A 25852-nucleotide genomic window follows, 5' to 3' on the forward strand; every position below is an offset into this window, starting at 1 on the left:
GTGCGCAGGGGGATTACCCAATAGCGATAGCCTTAGAGGGCGAAGCCATATACGAAATAGAACAAAACATCAACATGCTAGCTAGGGCTTTACAGCGTGGAGGCCTGAAATGAGAGGGAGAATTACTTGTTAAATAAACATAAAGCACCGGACAAAAGGACATGACAAAACCAACATAAAGAATAAACTTTCACAATAAGTTTCTTAGACATGACAGAATTTGTCTCTGAAACATGATTTATTAGAAAAATGTTATGTGTTTGTTTGATAGATACGTTTTTTCTTTGCAAAACTAAATGCATTCGTTTGTAGATGTCGTTTTGTATTTGCAAACCACATTGTGTTTGTTAGTGAATCATGAGGCATTTGTAAAACCTGTTTAACTTGTGTGTGGAGTTATGGCAGGAAATTAGCTCCATAGGTTTCCACGTGACTCTGACGTGTGTTTACTCTCTGGATTTCTGAGGGTGTGAAGGCGTGTTCAGATCAGATGCAGGCAGACTCAGGACTGAAGAGGAAGAGATGAGCAGTGTTTCTGTGAGTGGACCTGAAGAGAGTCTGTGAGTGGACCTGAAGAGAGTCTGTGAGTGGACCTGAAGAGAGTCTGTGAGTAGACCTGAAGAGAGTTCAGCAGGTGAGAATCCTCATGATCACATGGTGCTGGGTAGGGCTGTGCAATTAATCGTATTTTAATCGCAATTACGATTTTGGCCTGCCACAATTACGAAAACAACATAATCGAAAAAAACGATTATTTTGCTTTGCTAGGTTGTGACAGTGCACTGCAACATATTTGATCAAATGTATTTGTATTTATCATATTTATATATGTTTAGTAGCTTGTTGAAGTGCGCTCCAAAATATTTGTTGATCTTGTTTATTGGTATTTATTATTGTGATATTATTTATTTAAAGCTCCGATGTCATGCTTTTCCGGTTATTACCCGTCCCCTTGTGTGTTATGAAGGTTTTTTATGCATGTAAACGGTGTGCAGAGTCAAAACCCTCAAAGTACACCCTGTAGCGAGTAAAACTCTAACACAGAAAATACCTCCCCAAAACGCCTCGTTGGAGATACGTCACTGCCCATTTGAGTCTTCCATTTAGTTCCGGGTACGGCATGATGTCATGCGGTACCCGGAACGAAATGGACCAATCCCGATGAGCTATGGCCACACCCAGCGGCGCTGGCCGCACCCTCTGCCAGCCTAACATTTACTGTTGGAAGCTCTGGTTCAGTTCACAATCGATCCAGTCATGCCACTGCCAAGGACCTGTTTCCTGAAATGTGAGGAGAAATCTGAGCTGTTTGTCCTACCGACGGAAGAACCATGACGAAGTCAGTGGTTGAAATTTCTTTTTAAACACTGTTCCTTCAGAGGTTCGAAGAACCGGCATTTCACAGACGAAAGCTTCCAAAACATTGCCCAGTTTGAGGCCGGATATGCACAGCATTTGAAACTGAAGGACGATGCTATTTCTAGTTTGTTTGGACCGTTTGGAGCAGGGGAAGATTCGGGTACACAACCTGTAAGTTTGCATTGTTATTTGTGTATTTATCAAACAAGACTGTTTAAATGTATAAACTGTGTCAGACTGCTAAGCCATTGACACAGTGCTAACTGTGCTAACTAAGTTGCTAGCGTTTCCATATATCAACTCTAATATCAGCAGATGGCCTTGCATACAGTACATGTATCTCATAGCAGGAAAATGTCTGCATTCACACACGAAATACTCATAGACAGTATACTCCGGGTGATTTGCCGTACGGTCAGTCGCGAAACGTAATTACATTATAGCTGGCGTAGCGTGTATGCTACCGAGCTAACCAACGGAGCTAGACATGGGTTTGCTCTGGAAAACACGTTCTTGCTAGCCTAATATGAATCACTAGCTTTTGTTCATAGTGGTTTTATTACACTAAACAAGCCCAGCTCATACAGTATACTCCGGGTGATTTACCGTACATTGTGACAGTACATGTACATGTACGTTACCCAATAGCGATAGCCTTAGAGGGCGAAGCCATATACGAAATAGAACAAAACATCAACATGCTAGCTAGGGCTTTACAGCGTGGAGGCCTGAAATGAGAGGGAGAATTACTTGTTAAATAAACATAAAGCACCGGACAAAAGGACATGACAAAATTGACATAAAGAATAAACTTTCACAATAAGTTTCTTAGACATGACAGAATTTGTCTCTGAAACATGATTTATTAGAAAAATGTTATGTGTTTGTTTGATAGATACGTTTTTTCTTTGCAAATAAATGCATTCGTTTGTAGATGGCGTTTTGTATTTGCAAACCACATTGTGTTTGTTAGTGAATCATGAGGCATTTGTAAAACCTGTTTAGCTTGTGTGTGGAGTTATGGCAGGAATTTAGCTCCATAGGTTTCCACGTGACTCTGACGTGTGTTTACTCTCTGGATTTCTGAGGGTGTGAAGGCGTGTTCAGATCAGATGCAGGCAGACTCAGGACTGAAGAGGAAGAGATGAGCAGAGGCGTGTACACGCTCAGGGGATGAGTGGAAGTGTGTGCAGTGCCGTTCACATGAGGCGTTATAACGGCGCTCATGGGCTTATTATGACCGTGTGTAGGAGACGTATCTCGGACAGAGGAATGCCGCGAGCTCTGCGGTTCATTAACCGATAGGTTAAAACCAGCAGGCTTCTGCAGCGAGCCCCTGATTTCTTCCCCTTGAGGAACCCTGGAAATAGCCTCTTTCAACAGGAGTTCCTGCAGCTCTGACTAGAGCGTAAGACACTGTTCCTGGGATGACAGGAGTGTTTCCTGTATCCCATTGAACTGTGGGGGGGGGGGGGGGGGGGGGGGGGGGGGGGGGGGGGGGGGGGGAGAGACGAATTGCAGGGTGCACCCTCTGCTGATCAGCCAGCCTGCTCGTCCATCTGTCCATCAGACACACGCGCTGCCACTCTGAGAAATACTCTGAGAGCGGGCGCACATGCTCAAGATGTGTTGTGGTCGTCATGGCGACGAGCCACGTCAGAGCCCTCGCCGCCGCTGCCCGTGAGGCAACCCAAGGTGGGCCTGGAGCGAAAGGGCTGTGAGGGAGCCTCCACACGCTGCGTGTCACTCCGGCTCTCATCATGAGGTGTACGCGCTCAGGGGATGAGTGGAGGTGTATGCAGTGCTGTTCACATGAGGCGTTACAACGGCGCTCATGGGTTTATTATGACCGTGTGTAGGAGACGTATCTCGGACAGAGGAATGCCGCGAGCTCTGCAGTTTATTAACCGATAGGTTAAAACCGACAGGCTCCTGCAGCGAGCCCTGCTGTCTACTAATCAACAGATTAGTGGCAGCCGGCGTAATTAGCGAACTCTGCTTTTGCAACGAGCCCTGCTGGCTACTAACCGATAGGTTATAGGCAGCACCCCCCAGAACGTCAGAACCGGCTCTGCTTCCTCGGAGGCTCTCGTTGAGCAGACCAGGAGTGGGGGAGCCTCACTCCCCTTTGACTCGCCGCCGGGAGACCCTGTCTATGGGGTGGCGGAGGACCGGAGACGTGGGCTTTACGGAGCCCCCGCAACCGCCGAAGGGCGAGCCTGGCGCCGAGGCGGTTGCCTGAAAGGCACACTGGTGCACCCGGTCGGCCTGGCGGGCGACATACTGGTCTCTGGGGGCGCTCAATGTAGGGCGCCGTCCGGCGCCTGTCTTGCCCCAAAAAAAATGGCAGAACCGAACGGTGAACCGTGGAGGGAGGCGGGGCAGGAGTCGTCCGACTCCTGCCCGGCACTCGGCCCCAGGGACATGAGGCCCCCGTCCGCGGGCTCGTAAGCCCGGATGGGCCAATCGTTGCTAGCGTTTCCATATATCAACTCTAATATCAGCAGATGGCCTTGCATACAGTACATGTATCTCATAGCAGGAGAATGTCTGCATTCACACACGAAATACTCATAGACAGTATACTCCGGGTGATTTGCCGTACGGTCAGTCGCGAAACGTAATTACATTATAGCTGGCGTAGCGTGTATGCTACCGAGCTAACCAACGGAGCTAGACATGGGTTTGCTCGGGAAAACACGTTCTTGCTAGCCTAATATGAATCACTAGCTTTTGTTCATAGTGGTTTTATTACACTAAACAAGCCCAGCTCATACAGTATACTCCGGGTGATTTACCGTACATTGTGACAGTACATGTACATACTGCATGTATAGCTAACGAGGCTAGCTATACATGCTAGCGCAAAAACAATGTATTCATGACCGTTACAATGAATGACCGAACGTAGCAGACTACCCGTATAAGATTGCAATTATAAACACGTTATTGCTAGCCTAATATGAACCACTAGCTTTTGTTCATAGTAGTTTTATTACTCTACATTATAGTTGCCGTTCCTCCGAGCTAGCGTTCATATCGTGTTAGCTACCAAGGTAAACAAAGCTAGGTTAGCATATTAGCTGGCAAGCTACTGTGTTCATTAGATAGACTCTTACCACAACTACTACTAACGAATCTAAAACAACTAAGTTTCTCTAATATTTTGTGATTTGCATTTGATTTTGTCCAGCCAGATCCTGCCGGACAATACATGACGGGACTACCACACTGATGCATCGTCCTATATGTATATTTACGTTCATTTTGTACATTTCTAAAAATAAAGTTTAATGGAAATACTTAGTAGGCCTATCCTTTCTTCCCTGAATTATTTGCTCCTATAACGTATCATTCATATATAGCAAACCATGATTTGATTTCTCATCAAACAGTAGTAGTTTATAACAGGTAAAAATAACTTACTCTTTGTTATGACCGGCTCGTAGGCCACAACGGAAAGACAAGGAGACATACACGAGTTTACAAAACCACGGCACATTTATTGTGGTAAATGCAGAGATAGGTGGTCGAGGGGAGAGGATCGCCGAGCCGCTTTGGAGAGAGAGAGGGGCCGCCGTGTGACTCCGGGCAGCTGGGCTTAATAGCACCTCGGCTCCGGCCAGGTGTCCGTGATCGCGCTGATTAGCCTCTTCAGCTCCACCCCATCGTAAGACAAAGGCCCTGGGGCCGTCACACTCTTCTATAACAACAGTTGTAGGTACAGTTCGGTTAGTTAGCGTATACAATATACGGCTGTACCGACGCCATTATAAGACTGATGTTCCGCTGAGAGCGAGCCGAAAAAAGCACTGTTAGACATGGGCGGAGCCTCTCTGGTGGTTGACTAATCAGAACAGAGTGGCCGAGCTGACCAATCGGAGCACACTAGGCTCACAGGGAGGGGGGGGCAAGAGCTCCAACGAGTCGTTTAGTGGAGAGAGTGAATACTGCTGAATACACATACTTGACAGAGATGCTGTATGCGAAACCAATGTGAGTTGAGTAGATGGCATTTTGTATTTGCAAACCAACGCAAGAAATCTACCCTCGTGGGGGCGCGCTCATGTGATTGGCTTAGAATTGAGGAGACATCTGATTGGCTATAGATAGAACAAATTACAAGTACGAATCGGGTGACCGTCAGGGAAGTCTCAAAAAACCCACACACGAATGCACAGCGATCCATGCACAGAAAGCGGGTTGTGTTTGCCGGTGCAGCGGTTTTAAAAGGAAAACAAATATGTGAGGATCAAAAATACATATGTAAAACTTTTTTCTGTATTTGGATTTTATTTACATGTATATGAAACGGAACACATTTGTGTGTGCATTGACAAACACAAGTGTGGATCCGGAAATACAAGTGTGAATCCTTTTGCGGATCATGAAATACAAGTGTGAATCCTTCTGTGTGCATGTGTGTATTATGAGACTGTTCTGAGACTGTGTGTGTGTGTGTGTGTGTGTGTGTGTGTGTGTGTGTGTGTGTGTGTGTGTGTGTGTGTGTGTGTGTGGTGTGTGTGTGTGTGTGTGTGTGTGTGTGTGTGTGTGTGTGTGTGTGTGTGTGTGTGTGTGTGTGTGTGTGTGTGTGTGTGTGTGTGTGTGTGTGTGTGTGTGTGTGTGTGTGTGTGTGTGTGTGTCATACTTGCCAACCCTCCCGATTTTCGCGGGAGATTTCATTGCCCTCTCCCGGTTTCCTCCGGGGGTCATATTTCTCCCGCATTTCTCCCGATTTCTGACAAAATCAGATTTACTCACGACTGTTTCCACTCGGACTTTAATACAGCTACACCATTGTTTGGTTTCCATGGTAGCGCGTCTCTTTAGCAGCGCGCGCAACTCAAAGTCTGAGAGGGTGAGGAAGATGAAAACTGAACAAGAATCGACAACTCGACCCTCTGCTCACTCCTTTCCTGTAAAATACAGGTCCAGCCCACACATATGCTCCATGGTGCTACAGGCATTGCCCTTACAACTACAATAAGCATGTAAATGTTAATCTACAGCTCCGGCGATCCACTAGCACCGGAGTCTCCACCTGCAGACGCAGCCATCCTCGACAACTACTGTAGCGTCACCTTGGATACGAGTCCAAACAACTCACAGACACACAGGCCAGGGCGCTGACAGGGCGCCCTTTGAGCATCAGATCTGATGACGCTGATTGGCTGAAATTATGTTTCGGCGGCATAGTTTACAGATAGCAACAGTCAGCTTGTTGGCTGCTGCTGCTCTGGCTGAGGGCTCCTTTCTTACCGCCCGGACGAGAGACGGTAATGATACGCTGCGGCCAGGCAGGAAACATGTGACTTATCAGTAACTTTAGACATCGTAAAACAATTTTAAACCGGATTTTATTGTAGATTTAATTAGACATTTTACTGATACCAACTATATAATATTTACCTTGTTCATTAAAAAAAAAAAATATTTTTTTTTTTTAAATATTTATTTTTATTTTTATTTTATTTGTAATGACAATCAAACATGTGGGAAGAGGGGGGGCGGCTCCCCTAGCGCCCCTATGGGCCGGCCGCCACTACACAGGAACTAGAAAGAGCCTTGGGCAGCGGCGGATACCCGGAAATAGTTGTTCTAACGATAGACATTCATTGAAGCTCACACAGGTCTTCACTCTCGGTTTATGTCGCAGCTGCTAAATCAGAAATTGAACGGTACTAAAAAAGTAAGTTGAGGTTTAAGGGGTGAATTGATTGGTTAATATTTAAATTTTAAAACATTAAAAAAGTATAAATGTTGATTATTGTGTGGGGCTCCTGTTAGGGCCGGTGTTCCGGATTAACTGGTTTTCCGATCAACTGGTTTACAGAGGTGGGGGGCGTGGCCTTCGACTGAAATACACATTTCGATCGCTTCTTCTGTCGTTTACATAAATATTTTTGGTATATTTGGCTCGGTAGGAAGACTTTGATGCACATTCAGTACCAGTGTGTGAGGTTGTGGTTACGATGGCGATATCCGGACGCGAACAGCGAGGACTACAAAAAGAAAAACGTGTTGACTGGGGATGTCTGTTCAAAACATTGCGAGCTCGAATACATCATTTAAACCAGCTATTGTTGCCAGACTTATCACTGAATATCGTTCTTAATGTGATACCAAGTCCATCTGAGACCTGTGTACACCTTCAGACAGCCTCTAAGTGAAGCGTACGTTGTTAACTCACAGTTTGAAAGCAGCGTGGAGAAGTCATCAGCTGTGGTAAACTGTGATCCGCCCAGGGTCAACTGGGATCCGCCCACACACGGCCGGATGCATATTGGAACTTTATGTGTGCACTAGAATACATTTATGTATTATATTATATATTAAATGGCTTAAAGTGTACATGCATTCGCTCACATTATAAATGATGGTCAGATTGCATTTTGCTGGAACTTTTTAACAATGTTAATGTAACAAAATGAGCTGTGGTGGACCCAAGATGTCGTATTGATTTGTGGCGCACTCATAGTGATTTGTGCTGGTGGGACTCGGGTTTGAGTCCAGCATGAACTTTTTTGTTATTTTCATGTCGATGGACACTGAATATTATGTTTGAATAGAGGATTCCTAATATTGTTTGCAGAGACCAACATTAATGACCCATCAGCATTTTAAAGTCTAAGTATCCCTGCACATGCAGCAATGACATTTCTGCTGCTATCTTTGCAAAACGAGTTAACAGTCACATCTTATCTGGATGAGTGCTGCAGAATACTGTTTTTATAAGGGATAAATGTGTGTGAGTTTCAACCACTCCAACGCTCCAACCTGCACCTCAGTCATTAAACAACTTGGACTTCTTCGTCGGCCTCGCTATATCCACCGAAGCCAAAGAAGAAGACAAACTGTATATTCCCAGCACGGAGATGCAGAAATTCCATCCATCCACTCTGTCTGCCGTCGTGTCGCACATCTGACGCGTCATCAGAGCCCGGTCATGGCGGGGTCAAATCGCGCCAGAAACATCGCGAGACCGCTGCATGAATACACGGAGAGCATCGCGAGACCGCCACACACGAAGGAGTCTGGAAAACGTGGAGTGGATTACAGCCTACTCCGGCCCCTACAGAGATTCACCACATCTTCCAAAGCCAAAATAGAACTTCTGAATACACAATCCCTCAGTAATAAAGCATCCTTCATTCATGACCACATCACTGATGAGAAAATGGACTTCATGTGCCTCACGGAAACCTGGCATCAGCCAGAGGTTTACTCCGCCCTCAATGAAGCATGCCCTCCTGGCTACAGCTACTTGGAGAAAGCCCGCAGCACTGGTCGTGGTGGAGCCCTAGCTGTCATCTACCGAAAGGAATTGGAACTGTCACAACTGCCCCTGCCTGTATTGTCCTCTTTTGAATGCCTTGCATTTAAATGTAAACCCCCCTTCACCCTGACAATACTTCTGATCTACCGGCCACCCAAACCCAACTCAGCTTTCATCCCAGAGATACAAGACCTTCTCACTACGCTATGCACAACCTCTGCCAATATTATCATACTTGGAGATTTTAATATTCACGTCGACTCCCCCTCATGCCACTTTGCCACTGAGTTTCTGCTACTTCTGGACCTCCTCAATCTGACACAGCATGTTAATGTCCTCACACACGCCAAGGGCCACACGCTCGACCTGGTCATCACAAACTCCGCCCCCATCAGCAATCTGCTGGTGTATGACCTGGGGGTGTCTGACCACAGGACCATCTCTATGGAGCTCTTTTTCCAGTCTCCACTCAGCATGCCCAAACGCCAAATCCGCTTCAGGAACCTGAGGAACATCAACCCGGACACCATGACCCTGGACCTCCAGCATCTCTCTTCCGCCAACTTCTCATCAGTAAATGAGTCAGTTGCATATTACAACCACTCCCTTAACCGTCTCCTTGATCTGCACGCTCCCCTCAAAACCAGGATGGTCACCTTCTCGCGCTCAGCCCCTTGGTACACCGGCGAGCTGCGGAGAATGAAGACAGCTGGGCGTGTCCTTGAGCGGCGGCTCAAGGCCTCAGGACTCACTGTTCACCAGTTAGCCTATCGTGAACACCAGAAGGCCTACGCACAGTCCCTCAGAGATGCACGGTCCCAGTACTACTCCTCCCTCATCAACAACAGTACTGGAAACTCCAAGCAACTCTTCTCCACCATTAACCACCTCCTCAAACCCCAAAGTCCTTTACACTCCGACTCCACTGAGAAGCAGTGTAGCAACTTCGCCGCCTTCTTCACAAACAAAGTTGACACCATCCGCTCCCTCCTCTCTAGCCCCTCTGCACCTCCAGTTCCAACTGCTGACCCACAGCCTGGGACAACCCAGCCTCTTCGCTGTTTCACGGACATCTCTCAGCGAGAGGTTGAGGGCATCGTTAGGAGGATGAAGCCCTCCACCTGTGTCCTGGACCCCCTTCCGTCAGCTATTGTGAAATCTTACATCTGTACCATGAGCCCCATGATCACTAAGATCGTAAACCTCTCTCTCCAGGCTGGCCATGTCCCCTCTGCCCTAAAAACCGCTGTCATCAAACCTCGTCTCAAAAAACCCTCCCTTGACCCGGGAGTCCTGGCCAACTACAGACCCATTTCCAACCTTCCTTTTCTATCAAAGGTGCTGGAAAAACTAGTTGCTGCTCAGCTCCAGGACCACCTAAACTCCAACAACCTATTTGAGAAGTTCCAGTCTGGTTTCCGCTCAGGCCACAGCACAGAAACTGCCCTGGTCAGGGTCACCAACGACCTGCTGATGACGGCTGATGCTGGCTCTCCCTCTCTCCTCATCCTCCTCGATCTCACTGCAGCTTTCGACACCGTCGATCACGGCATCCTCCTCCATCGTCTGCACTCCACCATCGGACTCTCTGACTCTCCCCTTGACTGGTTCAGATCATACCTCACCGGGAGAACAGAGTACGTCTCCTTGGGCGAGGCAGAGTCGGGTACCCACAACGTCACCTGTGGTGTCCCTCAAGGATCAGTTCTCGGCCCCACCCTCTTTACACTCTACATGCTCCCCCTTGGCTCTATCATCAGCCGACATGGAGTATCATTCCACTGTTACGCTGATGACACCCAACTGTACCTCAGGATCAACCCTACCTCCTCTGCAGCCCTGCCTTCACCCACACTCACTGCCTGCCTGGAGGAGATACAGGCGTGGATGAAGCAAAACTTCCTGAAACTCAACAGCTCCAAGACCGAAGCCATTATAGTTGGCACCCCACACCAGGTTCGGTCATCCACCATCACCACCATCACCTTCTCCGGCCAGGACATTACCCTCTCCTCAATAGTCACCAACCTGGGTGTTAAAATGGACGCCCATCTGACCTTTGAGGCCCACATTAAACAGCTGTGCAAGAACTCCTTTTATCACCTCAGGAACATCGCCAAACTCCGCCCCACACTCACTCTGTCCGACGCCGAAAAGCTGGTCCACACCTTTGTCTCCTCCAGGCTGGACTACTGCAATGCACTCCTCATCGGGATCCCAAACAAAAGCATCCAGAAGCTCCAGTACATCCAGAACAGCGCTGCTAGGATCCTGATGAGGGTGCGCAAATATGACCACATCACCCCCATCCTTAAAGCACTACACTGGCTACCCGTGGAACTGAGGATCGAATTCAAGGTCTCCGTCCTCACCCACCAGTCCATGGAACTGCCCCTCCCTACCTCAAGGAACTCCTCACCACCCATACCTCCTTGCGGACCACCCGCTCCAGCAACTCCTACCTGCTCAAACCCCCCAGGACTAAGCTCCGTACTATGGGAGACCGGGCCTTCTGCTCGGCTGCCCCCAGTCTGTGGAACGCTCTCCCCGACCACATGAGAGCACCACAGACCGTGGAGGCTTTTAAAAAAGGCCTCAAAACCCATCTCTTCAAAAGAGCCTTTGCCTAGACCTTTTTTACCACCCTTTTATTTTTATTTTTATTTATTTTTTATTGCTTTTTATTAATTCTACCGTGTTGTGTCATGTCTATTTATACTGTTCATGCTCACTGCTTGTAGCACTTCGGATTTGAATTCGAATATGAAGTGCTTTATAAATGGAACCCATTATTATTATTATTATTATTATTATTGTAGTCTTTCATATTAAACATGATCGCTGGTAGATAGCCACAGAAGTCGTAACACAGTTTAACCTGGGCATATCCCATTTTTCCCTGGGCGGATCGCAGTTTACCTGAGCGGATCACAGTTTACCACAGCTGAAGACTTCTCCACGCTGCTTTCAAACTGTGAGTTAACAACGTACGCTTCACTTGGATGCTGTCTGAAGGTGTACACAGGTCTCAGATGGACTTGGTATCACATTAACAACGATATTCAGTGATAAGTCTGGCAACAATAGCTGGTTTAAATGATTTATTCGAGCTCGCAATGTATTGAACAGACATCCCCAGTCAACTCGTTTTTCTTATTGTAGTCCTCGCTGTTCGCGTCCGGATATCGCCATCGTAACCACAACCTCACACACTGGTATTGAATGTGCATCAAAGTCTTCCTACCGAGCCAAATATACCAAAAGATGTATGTAAACGACAGAAGAAGCGATCGAAATGTGTATTTCAGTCAAAGGCCACGCCCCCCACCTCTGTAAACCAGTTGATCGGAAAACCAGGTAATCCGGAACACCTGTCGCCTAGGGCGCCAGATCTGGAGGGGCGCTGCGCTGGGAGAATTTTTATTTATTTTTTTGCCTAATTTTCGAGAAGCCCCTCAATGCAGTGCGCAATGCCTCAATGAGTTCAATGTGGGCGGGAGCTCAACGTGGGCGGAGCTTCACAGATGACGTGTTGCATCCTGTTTCCCGGTAGCAGTTGTCTTCCCTCCCTTCAATCTAACCCTTCCCTTCCCCCCATCCTAACCCTAACCACTCCCTACCTTTTTACCTAATCCTAATCTTCCTTCCTCCCTCCCAAACCTAAACCCCAAAACCTCTCCTACTGTAAGAAATTAAAATCAATGTTGATATGACGTAATTTAAATTAAATACAGAGTTTTAATTTAAAGCAGTTTTATTCTGAAAAAAACGGAAGTTCACACTAACTATTAATTTAACACTTTTATTCTGAAAAGTCTTCATTTCCGGTTAGCATTAGCATGTGGCTAACGTTGTGAAAACCGTGAATTGAAGGTGAAATGACATGTGATGTTGTACACTAAACACACTGGGATTAACACTCATTTATTGACGCTGAAATAACGTTTATCAGGGAATATTTAAATAACGACAGACATCAGAATATAATATGTTACTTTTGTGACTGGGTAAGTACACAACACGGGAGTCGGGACGTCACGTGCCTCAAAGGTTGAGAAAGGTTGAGCTCCGCCTCCGCCCACGTTGAGCTCCCGCCCACGTTGAGACGTTGAGGCATTGCGCACTGCATTGAGGGGTACTTCTAATTTTCTGCCCTTGATATAATACATTTACATTAATAATTGAATAAAGTAAACACCCTTTGCACCCCGGGCCGGCAACATTTAGCATTTGCCCTGTATGACGTGCGCTGTAAGGGATGAAAGTGGGGGATGTTAACTTATCAGGCGCCCGCAGCTCACAGCCAAAGTGCGAGCGAGCCTCCGAGCGAGCAAGAGAGAGAGAGAGAGAGAGAGAGAGAGGGCGAGCATGCATCGGTACTGCGGATTGTTGTTGGATTGATGCTGATAACTACAGCTCAGTGAGATAGTTCACTTTAAGCCCCGGCCACACGAGGACGATAACGGTCGTATCTGCTACAGTTCACTATCAGATAGACGGTTCGGCCACACGAGGCCGACATGGAAACGCAGAAAACGATAACGATAATGGGTCCCAAGGTGGGTAGATCTGCAAACGAAACGCTCTGGGGGGGCAAACGGCTCTGTGTTTACGCCTATACGATCATTTCCTGATAACGTTGAAGCAATAGCCCCGCCTCTCCCCACCTCTCCTGCTCAGAGATCAGCTGCTGGGCTGTCAGAAGGGGGGGAGGAAAAGAGAGGCTCCGTTTTTTATTCTTATATTATTATATAGAGTCGTTATTCATTTGTTTTAAAGCTCAATAAATAACAAAGAAGACCTTTGACCGGCACTTTTCAAATTTTGTCCGGAAGATTTCAACTTTAACGGACATGTTGACCGGCGAAAAAAAATCGAACTGAAACTCTGCCGCATGGTCCCCTCGTCCCTTGGAAGAGGCGGAGAGGTGGGTGTTTTTCATCTGCTGGTGGCAAACCGGAGAGATTTACAGCAGGAGCAAACGCTTGCCTCAGGGAGGGAGAAAAAGAGCCAGAGCGTCCACAGCGGAGAATAAACAGAAGGGCAACCATGGCAACCATGCGCGGAAGTCTTCTTCGCTGCTTTTGTGGCAGGACTACAGCGCCACTTACAGGCCTGGCATATGTACTACAGCGTCTCCAGCGCTTTCGAGCGGTCTTGTTTGAACGGACACGTTTCTGGTGCCTGTTGCGTGTGGACGGAATACTTTTTTGATAACGATTGCGGTCCGTTTGCGTTATCGTCCTTGTGTGGCTGGGGCCTTAGTCTAATGGCGCATTTCCACTACAGCACGGTTTAAGCGTGCCGTGCCGTGCACGGCCCGTTTTTGGTTGCGTTTCCACTTGGCGTAGTACTGGCTAGCGGGTACTATTTCACAGTTTTTCTGGCACCATAAAATCGAGGTTCTTAGCGGGCCAACAACCAGGCTGAGTCGGGCTGAGTATGCTAAGAGAGAATCGCTGGCAAGGGGGCTACAACTACAACAAAATAAACATATTTGACCGTGATTTAATTGTAATACACGTTTCAAAATGATGCCGAAGTAACAACATACTGATACCGGTTAGTAAAAACCATGAATTAATGCTTTGACAAGTCTGCAGACAAGACGGCAGGCGAAAAACCTTTTAAAATGCGTGTTTTCTAAATGGAGATCAGCTAAGCTAACGCAGTATATGCTCCGACCGTCCACACTCACAAAAACGGCCTATACAGACATAAATAAACCAGCGACTGTATTCGCCATGACACAGACAGTCTGTGGTTTGTACTTGTTTAACTTTTGTCTAGTTTCTGAACAGATATGAGGAGCTGTGAGCTTGAGTGCTAACAGCTAACGGCTGATGTTGTTTTTCTGTGGTTCGCATTGAAGATGACGTCACGGCTCCGCCTACACTGCGTTACTATAGTTACTGCCCCAGCTACTAAACTGTAATAGAGAGGCGAAGTCCCGCCCATCTACTTCCGACCCATGGGACCTTATTTCGGAAAAGTTATGTATTGAAGTCAATGGGGAGAGAAAGATTATCTTTCGATCCCGTTTGAATTGTGCCACAAATTACACATATGATGTTTGTCAATCTTAAAAAATAATTTCCATGTAAAAAAAGTCACAGTTTGTCGTAAAACTGTTGAAATATAAGACTATGAAAAATACGCAACTAAAGACTACAAATCCCAGAATCCCGGTCCTGCATGCTGGCTCTTACGGAACCGACTAACTCCCTTTTTGTGTATGTACAGCTCTCAACATGCCCAGACTTGTAGTGATTTCCACCTCGTTTAATACTTTTCACCTCATTCTGAAAGAAAGAAGTGAAATGTGCCAACGTGACGGCCGTCCTGGTGTGTGGTGCGAGACGGGAGATGTAGTTCATTGAGCGGTTTCACACAAAAAACTAACAAGGCCTAACTATACCGTACTAAGCCGAGCGAGGCCCTGCAATGGAAATGCGCCATAAGTTATCTCAGTGGGTCTCAAACGGTTTGGTCACAATTTATGTAAACAAATATATCAAATATATATATATATATATATATATATATATATATTTGTAAACCAAATCATAATCTCGCCTAGGGCACCAAAATGTCTAGGGCCGGCCCTGGCTCCTGTGTTAACCAGGTAATAATACAATATTGAAAAAAAGACTACATTGACACTTTGCTAAGAGCATCTTAATCCTGCAATTAAGGAATTATGTTTTCTCTCTTTCTGCTTTCACAAGTTTACCCTATCATCATCAAAAAACACCAATGAATAGTATATTAAAAAAGTTATAATTTTCCATTCTCTGCTTTATTTTTAGGACCAGCTGAAAAAAACAGTAATCAACCATGGAGAAGATATTTTAAATGTTTTGAATTGATAGAAAAAGGAAAGCTGGATGTTAGTGATGACCCTCTTCATCCAGAAATGCTCCAAAAACTAGAAGCATGTGCATTTCTAGAGCAGTCACAAGGTAAGCCTGGCGGTGATGGAAGTGCCCTTAAAGAAATTGGGCCACTCTATATTGTTGAAAATGTCACTCACAAAAATCATTGCCCTTATATTTGTACACTCAAGTGCGCTCTGTTGTCGTTACAGAAGCAACATTAGACATCGACCCATCACTGAATCAAGTAGCCTCTGCACAGAACCAGTCCTTTAAAGGAGGAAAAGGCGTGCCACACAGAGACAAAAAGGATTAAACTTTGCTCCTCTGCAGAAGGTTCAACTCCAGGAGTCAATCAGGAGGATGATGCTGCTCTGCTGCTAAAAAGGTATCTGTATGAAACGCCCAGTACCCCAGTTGTCCCAAACACCTTGCTAGCCACTCCTCACATCCTACACCCCCCAGACCACTATAGGAGCAGTCCAGCTGCCTCTCTTGCTCTCACAGCATGCCTTCACAGAGTAAAATAACATCAGCAAAGCCCTTAACCCGAGCTCAACGTTTACCTGCTCTGCTGCTAAAAAGCATCTATGAGGAGTTTACACCTGAGATCACTGCTGATGAAGAGGAGGAGACCTACAGGTTCCAGAGCTCCTGCCCCGGCCTGTACCAGTGCAGGCTGACCGGCCTGGTGTTTCACATGGAGGGAGAGGGGGAGCTGCTTTACAGGATCGTCCCTTGGAACACGAGGCTTCTGGCCCAGCATCACAAGAAGCCTGCCGGACCCCTGTTTGACATCAAATGTGTGCCACAGTCAGTGTGTCAGCTGCACCTCCCTCACTGTGAGATCCGCTACACAGCAGCCTGTCGCTTCTTGTCCGTTGCTCATGTGAAAGATGAGAGCATTGAGGTTATCCGCCCTCACAAGGTAACAGAAACTCATGTTATTATAAATATCACAGGGTTTTCTTGTTTAGGGAACGTTAAGGATAAAGACTCGCCACCTGAGCCGGTCCGAGCGCAGGTTCTGCTGTTCTACAGGCGCCCAGCTGATCCTGATCCCACATCCATCTTAAATGTGCTGTTGCTACCCAGTAACGTCTTGATCAAGGATGTGCAGCACAAAAGGAAGATGGTAGTTGGAGAAGAGACCTACATAGAAATCCCCCCCCACTGTAAACTGCACCCACAGCAGGAGTACACTCTCTCCACTCGTCCAGAGGACGACTCAGTTCGAGTTCAACCACCAGAGGCAGAGTTTTACTGTGACGACTATGACAACTACCACCCATCATTCCAGGTGACTTTGGAAACAAGGATGAAACATATTGAGCTGGATTTGAGAAATTCCAAAGCCTCCCTCAGTGTCTGGGAAAGACGAGTGTGTCTCTCCTCTGGAGTGAAAAGGTCCTGTGAGCAGAGCTCTCTGGAACTTTCTGCTCATGAGAGGCTACGGGACATATGGAGCGACTTCATCGAGAGGACATCAAAACCTCTCCTCAGAAGTCTTGTGGACAAACTGTTTGAGAAAAAGGTGCTGTCTGAATCTGAGAGGGAGAGCGCGGAAGAGAAGCAAAACAGAAGCGACAAAGCTAGTTTTGTGATTGACACAGTGATGAAGAAAGGACACAAAGCTAGTTCAGAAATGATTAAGTTTCTTTGTGACGCTGACCCCTATCTCTGCGAACAGCTTGGGTTGATCTGAAGCTGAGAGGTGGTGATGAAGAGTTTTGTGGAGTCTGATAAGAACGATTACATTTACGATGGAAAGAGAGTGCTTTTAGTGAGGAAAAAAAAAAAGGTTGAGCTGCTAGTTCAGAGATGATTGAGTTTCTCTGTGGGGCTGACCCCTTCCTCTGTGAACATCTTGGGTTGATGTTAAACTAAACGAACGGCTGATGCATGCAGGTCATCCTGTAACTGCCTCTGTGTTTACTTTATAACATTTTTAGAAATCTTTGACCAAGTATGTAAAATATGGTTGTTTTTTTGTTGATGTTTTACTGTCAACATTAATTTATATTCTTGCCGTTCAAATATATTCAAACATAGAGAAACATATGAGAGGATTTTGTTCTTCCAAATGTATCTGAGTGATTATTTTTTCTGATTAACTTCTTATGACGCTTGTCCCTTTATTCTTTACCGATCACTGACCCTCTATATGTTTTGATTCTACCTTTAATCTTATTCGATTTTACATCTTTAGAACTTAGTTTAAAAACCCCACAAATTAAACAAACAATAAGGATGCAATAGGTAACATTTCTGCTCTAAAGTAGCCTGTTTTTTTACTTTGTCAATAGTGTCTGTAACACTATAATTTTACAGTCAATTATTGCTGAACAAAACTGTTCAGCTTTGTTTTAAATAAATATAATTTAAAGGCACTTAATCTCTTTAAAGGGGGATCAATAAAGCCTTATTTTATTTTACCTTTAAAATATATTACATTTGTCTCAAAACCTCTTTAATATATGTTGTCCCGTCATACGCCAGCAGGGGGGGGGGCATTTGCTTAATAATGGAGAGGTCAAGTCCATGACTCCCAGTGAAACATGAAGGGAGGATGCTGTTTAAAAATACTTCACTGACACAGAAGCCCATTAAGAGGTGCTATCACAAAGAAAACTAAAATATTATTTTTAATAAAAAGGTGTAGAGATATCACAAACTAGTGTTGAACTACTAAAGAATATATTTGATGTGATAACTGCTCTGCCTGATGTCCTTGGTATATTGTGAGTGTGAGAGAGAGCATGCTTTAATGTTCATCACAGATACATTGGTATTAGTGTATAATGAATGTTGGTCACTTTGATTAAAGAAAGGCAATGAAGACAAGTCTATTTGTGTTGTGTCAAATGTCTTGCTCTTTTTATTAGCTATCCTATTGTTATGTTTCAATCTCAGATATGTTGTTTTAAGAAAAATGTACTAATTTGCAATAAAACATATTGATAATTAACAGGTTTACTATTGGCCAGGTGAGGCCATCAAGTTGGTATTTGTTTTAATGTTGGAGTTTACATAAAGATTAAGGCTACCCTGATAACAAAAGTACAATATTCTTAGAATTGAATTTAAGAGAGTGCTAGCACATTTGGCCTTAGAAACTACATCTAATACCAACAACCTGCCCTGCTCTAACTTTAGCGGTAAATCACACGTCATATAACCGATTTACCAGCATCAGAAATGTTTTTAAATCTATTTGAAATGGTTTAACAAAGTTTTATAAGGCTATTTCGTGTCCCCAAAGTTGTCTACTTTCTATGAGGGTCTTACCCCCGGCCTGCACTTAAACTAATCTGGTTTAAATGCTAGAGCATTTTTTATGAGAAATTGAATGAAGTTTGCGAACTACATAAATATAGCTAAACACTTTTTTTGTTGCGAAAACACCATTTCATAGTTGGTAGAAATCAGTGATGGTTGGTTTTTAATCTTTCAGTTAAATAATGTGAAAATTAATTTCTAGCATCAGAAATTTGATATTTAAAAAAAGGCATATTCTTTATATTTAAATTACATTTTAAAGTTAGTTTCTTTTATTGACCCTTCAGGTGTCTTTAATACAACTTCAGCTATTAATAGATTATTTAATCATCTGCACTACATTTTTTTGTCAACTATTTGATCAATCAAATAATCAATGAATCTGGAACTTCAATGTTTGAAAATAATGCTTAATATATCGTTAATGGTTTACAGATTATAAAAAATGTGTGGATTATTTTTCTGTCAATCACCTATTTGATTTATCAAATAATTAAAGCTCTATTATTATTATTATTTTTTTAAATGTCATTACTATATTGAAACTGGAAGCGAAAAAATACATAAATGAATACATTATTTGAACAATGTGATTGTTGATCAACTATTTGATATTTCATCAAGCTAATAATGCAGCCCTTGTTGTATTAATTATTATTTTTGTTGTTGATTTTGTATTTAGTTAATTTTACTTTAATTTTGAAGGGAACTTGAACCCACTTCCTGTTTTCTCCGCGCTAACTTCCGCTAGCTTGTTGCCGATGTACTCGCTCAGTCCCAGCGCAGCATCCAGCCTCCACACCGGACTCTGAGCCGCAGAGTGACGGAGCACAGTCGCCGTTTCCCGGGTACATTTTCCAGTTTGTTCCGCTTGGTTTACTGTGACGCAGCTTCAAGAGCGGCTCCGTGCGGACAGTTGGGGCTATCTTTCTGGACAACATTAACTACATCTCTGTTATATTCAGTGGAATTTATCCTTTTTGGAGCACAGAGGAGGTGTGGAGGATGAACCCCCAGTGTGCCCGCTGCGGGAAGATCGTCTACCCGACGGAGAAAGTCAGCTGCCTGGACAAGGTGAGCACTTTTTGTCGATTAAGAAAAAAAACATCCAGAAACATGAATGTGTATTGATTCTCATTGGTGGAATAGAAGTATGTTCACTTAAGTATTGTATTTATGTAACTTGTTTGCATTTTCTACTACTTTATACTTGCCTACATTTCAGGGGTAAATATTGTGCTTTTCTTTTTTTATAGCATTGATCATGACTGTCAGCATTAGCTAATGCAGATTCAGATTAACTTAACTTCAATTCTGTATATTTATATTGTTTTTATAACGATAATACTTTTTTAATCCATGTATGCAATTGACAAGCTGTTATAATAGCCTACATATACCTAGCAGCTACAACAAACTGATCATATTAATATATCAATAATGACAATTCAATAATGACATTCTGCATTATGAGTACTTTTACTTTTGCTACTTTTTATGCCAATACTTGTTTTACTTGTACAACAATTGAGTATTTCAAGTGGTGTAATGTCATAAAGTACAATTATTGGTTCTTCAATTAAGTATTAATTAAGCAGGTCACCCTTGAAAAAGAGATCAATGATCTCAATGGGATTCACCTGCATAAATAAAGGTTTGAAATTAAATGAAATTTGCACATTATGCTACCTTATACTTTTACCCCACTACAGGCAAATATTGTAATTCGCTACATTGAATAGACTGTAATAATTACTTTGCAGATTGAGGTTATTCATACCAAATGTAAACTAACTAATCCATTATGATATTATTAATATTATTCATTGTTATAGATTAAACTTCAATACTATCAATACTTTTACTCGAGTAAAGTAAGTACATTACAATGACAAGTACAATATTCCAAGTTATTTATTTCAGTTATTTATTTATGGTAATATGATTTATAGGTTTACAAAGAAAACTTTCAAATCATGTTAGTATAAATCTAAGACAGGAAACAATGAAGAAATTCAGGTAGAGGACCCAAATAGAACATCATTTAATAATAAGTAGTCATAATAATGACATTATATCATGAATAGCTGCCATAATAGGTCAATTGTAGGACCGTCTTGTTAAACATGATTGTCTTTTTATGCCAGTATACAAAAGTAAGTGTTTTTTGTGTTTGCATGGAAACACCTCTGCAAAAGTATGTTGCATAATGGTGATAAATTGTTAATTTATCCTCATGCATTCACCGTCTGTCCTATGAGGCATTCGATGACACACCAGCATGTAGGCAGCTCTGCACATCTTATTAGCTCACTCCTTTCACAATAAAAGACTCCCATTACACAGAGCTGGAGCAAATACTGCATCATTTATTGTGTGAACAGAACATCTCATTTAATATCTTTCAAATCAGGAGGGTCCAAGACTGAATGGACCGTGTGCCATGTCTTGTAAAGTTGTTAGACAAGAGAGAAAATAAGGAAATACCAAACAGTGTGAGAGGAGTGATTCAGAGTGGAGGAGGCTAGCAAAGAAACAATCAAGTATATGGAGAGTTCGTGGGCGGTACAAAGACAGAGCTTATTTTGCTTTGCAAGGACTTCAGAGTTTCTTAGTGTCTTACAAAAACATTTGATCTGTCTCTTTGCCAAACCACGTGTCACTATTTTTTATTGTCAATTTTCTTTTCAAGTGTTTTTTCTTTAAAGTTGTCCCAAATATACTAAAAGAAAGATCTGATTAGATGTTTGGGGTCAAAAGTCACTGTGACCTCTGAAAACACATCTTTGGCCATAACTCATGATTTCATATGCTAGTTATGACAATTTCACCCAGTTGTCTTTAGAGAAGAAAGATGACGTTTGCTACAGGTATGCAACTGGGAGGTGTTATTCTACTTTTCTAATTTAAATCTTTAAATGAGATGTAAAACTCAAAATGTAATTCTTATTACCTGTAATGGTTTGAATGCTAACGCAGGAGAGATGGAGGGTGATTTGAACTGGATATTAAAGGAGCAAATGTTTGGCAGTAGACTGACTCACTTCACTGTCACAATTTCACCCAGCCTCCTGCTGTATTTATATTTAAACTGCATCAACAGGAAGTGCAGTGCAGACAGTCCCGCCCATGCTGTTTGATTGACAGAAGAGACAAATCAGTACAGCTGAGAAGTTTCTTTCCCGTCCTTAGACACAAACAATTAGCTTAATATTGTCTCCAAAGCAGCGTTCAAATTGAACGTTTTTTCCCACTGATAGGTCAGTTTGTCTTTGCTAATTAAATGTTGGATTCATGTTAGTGTAATGTGTGTTTAATGAAATGTTCTCTTTCAAAACAAGACACATGAGCCAGAGATTTTAGGCGGAGGCTTTAAATAAACCCACTGGGTTTTCTGCCTCCTCCTGCACTGTATATCATTTGTTATCTGTTCTATTTGTGTTTTTTGAATTGCAAAACAGAGACAGAGCAAAGTAAAATAAGATCAAGATGGTGTCTTGTGACTCCTGAAAAGAGATTCAGGGGTTACCTTCTGCACCCAAATACAAATACATGTATTTAAATGACCTAAATTCAATATATAGGTCATGTGACAACAACCGGACTTCATCTGCTGAGGACAGATGTGGTCATTCGTTTTCAGGAACACTAAATATGCAGACCTTAACATGAGTTTATTTTTGTCAAAAGCCTGAAACATGAGAGTGACTCTTAAGCTTAAAATGACTTAGCAAATATAATAATAATATTTGATCTGTGTGTGTGTGTTGTCTCCAGAACTGGCATAAAGGATGTTTCAGCTGCGAGGTTTGTAAGATGACGCTGAACATGAAGAACTACAAAGGCTACGACAAGAAACCCTACTGCAACGCGTGAGTCCTCATCTCCCATCCTTCTCTCTCTCTATATCTTTATAATAGATAATAATAATACATTTCATTTGAATGGTGCTCAATGTCACCTAACATGACTTAAAATGAAGCAATAAAACATACACAAAATGACCACTAGAGTCAATAATAACACATACTATAGGCAGAGAAGCACCATTAACAAACAGGAATGATATCAACAGTAACATATATGGCTAAACAATGAGGCTACATTTGTACAAATAAGAAGGAAGTATATAAAAATAACAACTTCCTAATGTGAAAAGAATAAGGAAACGTATCACAAAAATACAATACAAAAATATACACAAAAGTAAGTACAATTAGAATATGACATTAAAATAAAAATATGTACAGTATATTAGATTATTCTGAAAATGTACTTGTAGAATATCCGCTTTTCCACAAACACATATGATGCCCTCATGATCATCTCTATACTGAACCACCAATTAGCGTACTGTTTGCTGTCTATACTGCAATTAAAGTGTTATTATTGATATATGTATGATCTTCCACAGAGTATAAGCAGCATCCTGTTGCTGCACTGTGTTATTATCTGCCTCTGTGCCCTGCATATCTGCGTGTTGCTCCTTTAATGTTTTTATAGCAGCGATGGTTTTGGTGGCTGGAGGTTTTTCTTCGTGGTTTTGGTTTTGAGCCCGGCCCTGAGTCTGTGAGTTGTTTCTCTCGTCACTGTTAACGTGCTCAGCTTGTTATTATCTCTATAACGTATACATTGGTGCCTTCACACACACCAGAGAGATTATACCCCTCAGAGGAGCCATGTTTGATGCATGTTGCTGGGAAATTCTAGCTTGTGTTAAAAACTCTGTGCTGGAGTCTTCTCAGATTCGGAAGGCTTTGACCTTTGACCTTTTGACTTTTTGTCGCTTGTCATCTTGATGATAATTAAACCATTATACAGTTAGAATCATGCGTTCAAACTATTTGTTACATGACTTTATTGAATACTCAAATCTGATTGGTCGTTTAGGACATTTGAGAGGTTGTTAATACTCGATAACACACCGCTGCTAAGCATAACAATGACCGTGGCTAAGGAGGATCAAGGGAGAGAAGAGGACAGAGCGTAGGACGTTAGAGAAATCTACAGAAGAAGGCAGACAGGAAGTAAAAACGATTAAAATGGGAATACAACTATATAAAGAATAAGAACAAAGGACTAAAAGGTGACTTTAAACCAACTACAAGTATGGCATAAGGCGATAGGTCTTAAACATAAAAATTATTGTCAAAATGCACTCTGTGACTGTTTAAGGCAGCAGAAATTTAGAAAGATAATAAATACTGGAGGGGGCATTGAATCATTTATTTGTTATTTCTTACGGTTGTGTGACAGCCAAGAGGAGTACAAGCACACTTTGTACAGCTCACCCTTCTGTCACACACTCACACCAGCATTGACTCGACAAACACACACTCACACAGGTACACACACTCACAACAGTGGATTTAATGGCAGAGGGGTTACGGCGACCTTTGACCCTGTGAGGTTGAAGAGGCTTTTCCTCTCGGCTGGTGAAACACAGCGGCTTTGTTTCCTTTTCTGTTGAAACATTTTGGACAACGTGCGTGTTTGAATTCACACTCACAAAGTGTCCCAGGACTTGGTGTCCTCTAACAATTGCTGTGATAGATTCACAATAGATGCACTCTGTTGGTAAATAAGGAAGTTTGTTGGTTATTTAAAAGCACCTTAAATCTGTTGAACTACACTAGCTGAGTTTTTCGGCAAAGATTCATGCAAAATGGGCGCTTTATTCTCATGTTTTCTTTTTCCTACTTTTTATTTATTGAACCTACATGTACCTTGTCCAAAAAAAAAAAAATTTTTCATACGTTATAAGAAAAAAAAATCGGTAAGAATTCTTAAATTGGAAAAGAATAATTAAACTTAAGAATAAATAAATAACAGTCATATTAAGGGGAGATAGATTACATTACATTACATGTTACTTGTTAGACGCTTTTATCCAAAGCGACTTACATACTCAATACTGTGGACAATCCCCACAGGAGCAATTTGGGGTGAAGTGTCTTGCCCAGGGACACAACCACATGCTGACTGCAGTGGGGTTTGAACCTGTGCTCCCCTGATCCGAACAGCACTGTCCACTGCGCCACTTATATTTTAATAAGTGCAATTAGAAGTATTACGATGAAATTATTAGGACATATTTTGGTCCCCTTATTATATTACTGTATGGCAGCTTTAATCTAACTCTATTTTTTGTATTATTCTTTTAAATTATTATTAGAGTATTTAAATCTCGTGTTTATTAGAGATGTGCCCGAAGTCATTCAGCATTATTAAAGACATTTTTATTTAATTTGTTTATTTTTGATATCTCTTAATTTAAGATCCATGATTACAAAATAAACACCCCTGAATATACTTAAAAATAAGGCACAAGCTGCAGAACTAGACCAATATATGCTTGTCTAAAAAAGCTCCAAATGCAATATTTTATTTTCTGCAGCCTGTAAATGAACGACCACTCATGTTGTATAATCTCCTCCTCACTATGACAACAGGCCTCTCATCCCACCTTTAAAATAGCAGCTTTGAAAAAAAGTACAGCATGTGTGCAGCATCCTTTGTCTTTTGGAGAGTGTATTAGTCTTTAGAGTGCAGGATGAAAGTGTGTGTGCAGCGGTGGTTCCCAGAGATTGCAGTTTATTATGGTTCTGATCATTAGCAAGAGCATAGTATTGATATTACATATGAGAAAAGTGAGCCCTTTAGTTCTGAATTCAGTAAAACCTGTTTATGCTGCAAAATGTATCCAAATGACTGCTTAACTCATTACTAAATCCATCTCTCATCTCCATCTATTTACACATTGTAAGTGGTAAAATATAAATAACAAGGCTGCTAAATGTAAACCTGTATCTTATTAACAGTAATACGTACTACCATATGGTAAAACCTGTAAAATGATGCCAAAATATATCGTTACGGTAAACACTCTTTGCACTACAGTTAATCAGAAATAACAAACTGTTGATTAAATTAGAAACATTAGGAAATATCCAATATGTATGCCCTTTGAGGTTTATATAGAAGTACATTACATTTTTGTCACTCGTTTTCATTCAAAACGCGAATTAATGCAAAGGTCATGAGAGTTCAATTGAGTTTCTGA

At 42.7% G+C, this 25852-nt stretch overlaps 2 protein-coding genes across 3 annotated transcripts in view; both read left to right on the forward strand.

Moving 5' to 3' along the window:
* Window positions 1-592: 592 nt before the first annotated feature.
* On the forward strand, window positions 593-18354 carry LOC117494305 (NACHT, LRR and PYD domains-containing protein 1b allele 3-like). 2 transcript variants are annotated; one of them, XM_034145151.1, is made up of 3 exons: window positions 593-634; window positions 15445-15597; window positions 15723-18354. In XM_034145151.1, the coding sequence occupies exon 3, from the start codon at window positions 16019-16021 to the stop codon at window positions 17213-17215; it is 1197 nt and encodes a 398-aa protein (XP_034001042.1). In that variant the 5' UTR covers window positions 593-634; window positions 15445-15597; window positions 15723-16018; the 3' UTR covers window positions 17216-18354. The 2 variants fall into 2 exon arrangements, with proteins under 2 accessions (XP_034001042.1, XP_034001049.1); XM_034145158.1 differs by lacking the exon at window positions 593-634 and adding an exon at window positions 1499-1530.
* Window positions 18355-19584: 1230 nt separating this feature from the next.
* LOC117497146 (LIM zinc-binding domain-containing Nebulette-like) overlaps window positions 19585-25852 on the forward strand; it is a 65818-nt gene continuing 59550 nt past the window's right edge. The window contains exons 1-2 of the mRNA XM_034149060.1: window positions 19585-19863; window positions 22567-22661. Coding sequence (XP_034004951.1) covers window positions 19795-19863; window positions 22567-22661 — 164 coding nt within the window. The 5' untranslated portion in view covers window positions 19585-19794. The remainder of the gene's footprint in view (window positions 19864-22566; window positions 22662-25852) is intronic.

The sequence above is a fragment of the Trematomus bernacchii genome, unplaced genomic scaffold (assembly GCF_902827165.1).
Source record: "Trematomus bernacchii unplaced genomic scaffold, fTreBer1.1, whole genome shotgun sequence".
Lineage (NCBI taxonomy): Eukaryota > Metazoa > Chordata > Actinopteri > Perciformes > Nototheniidae > Trematomus > Trematomus bernacchii.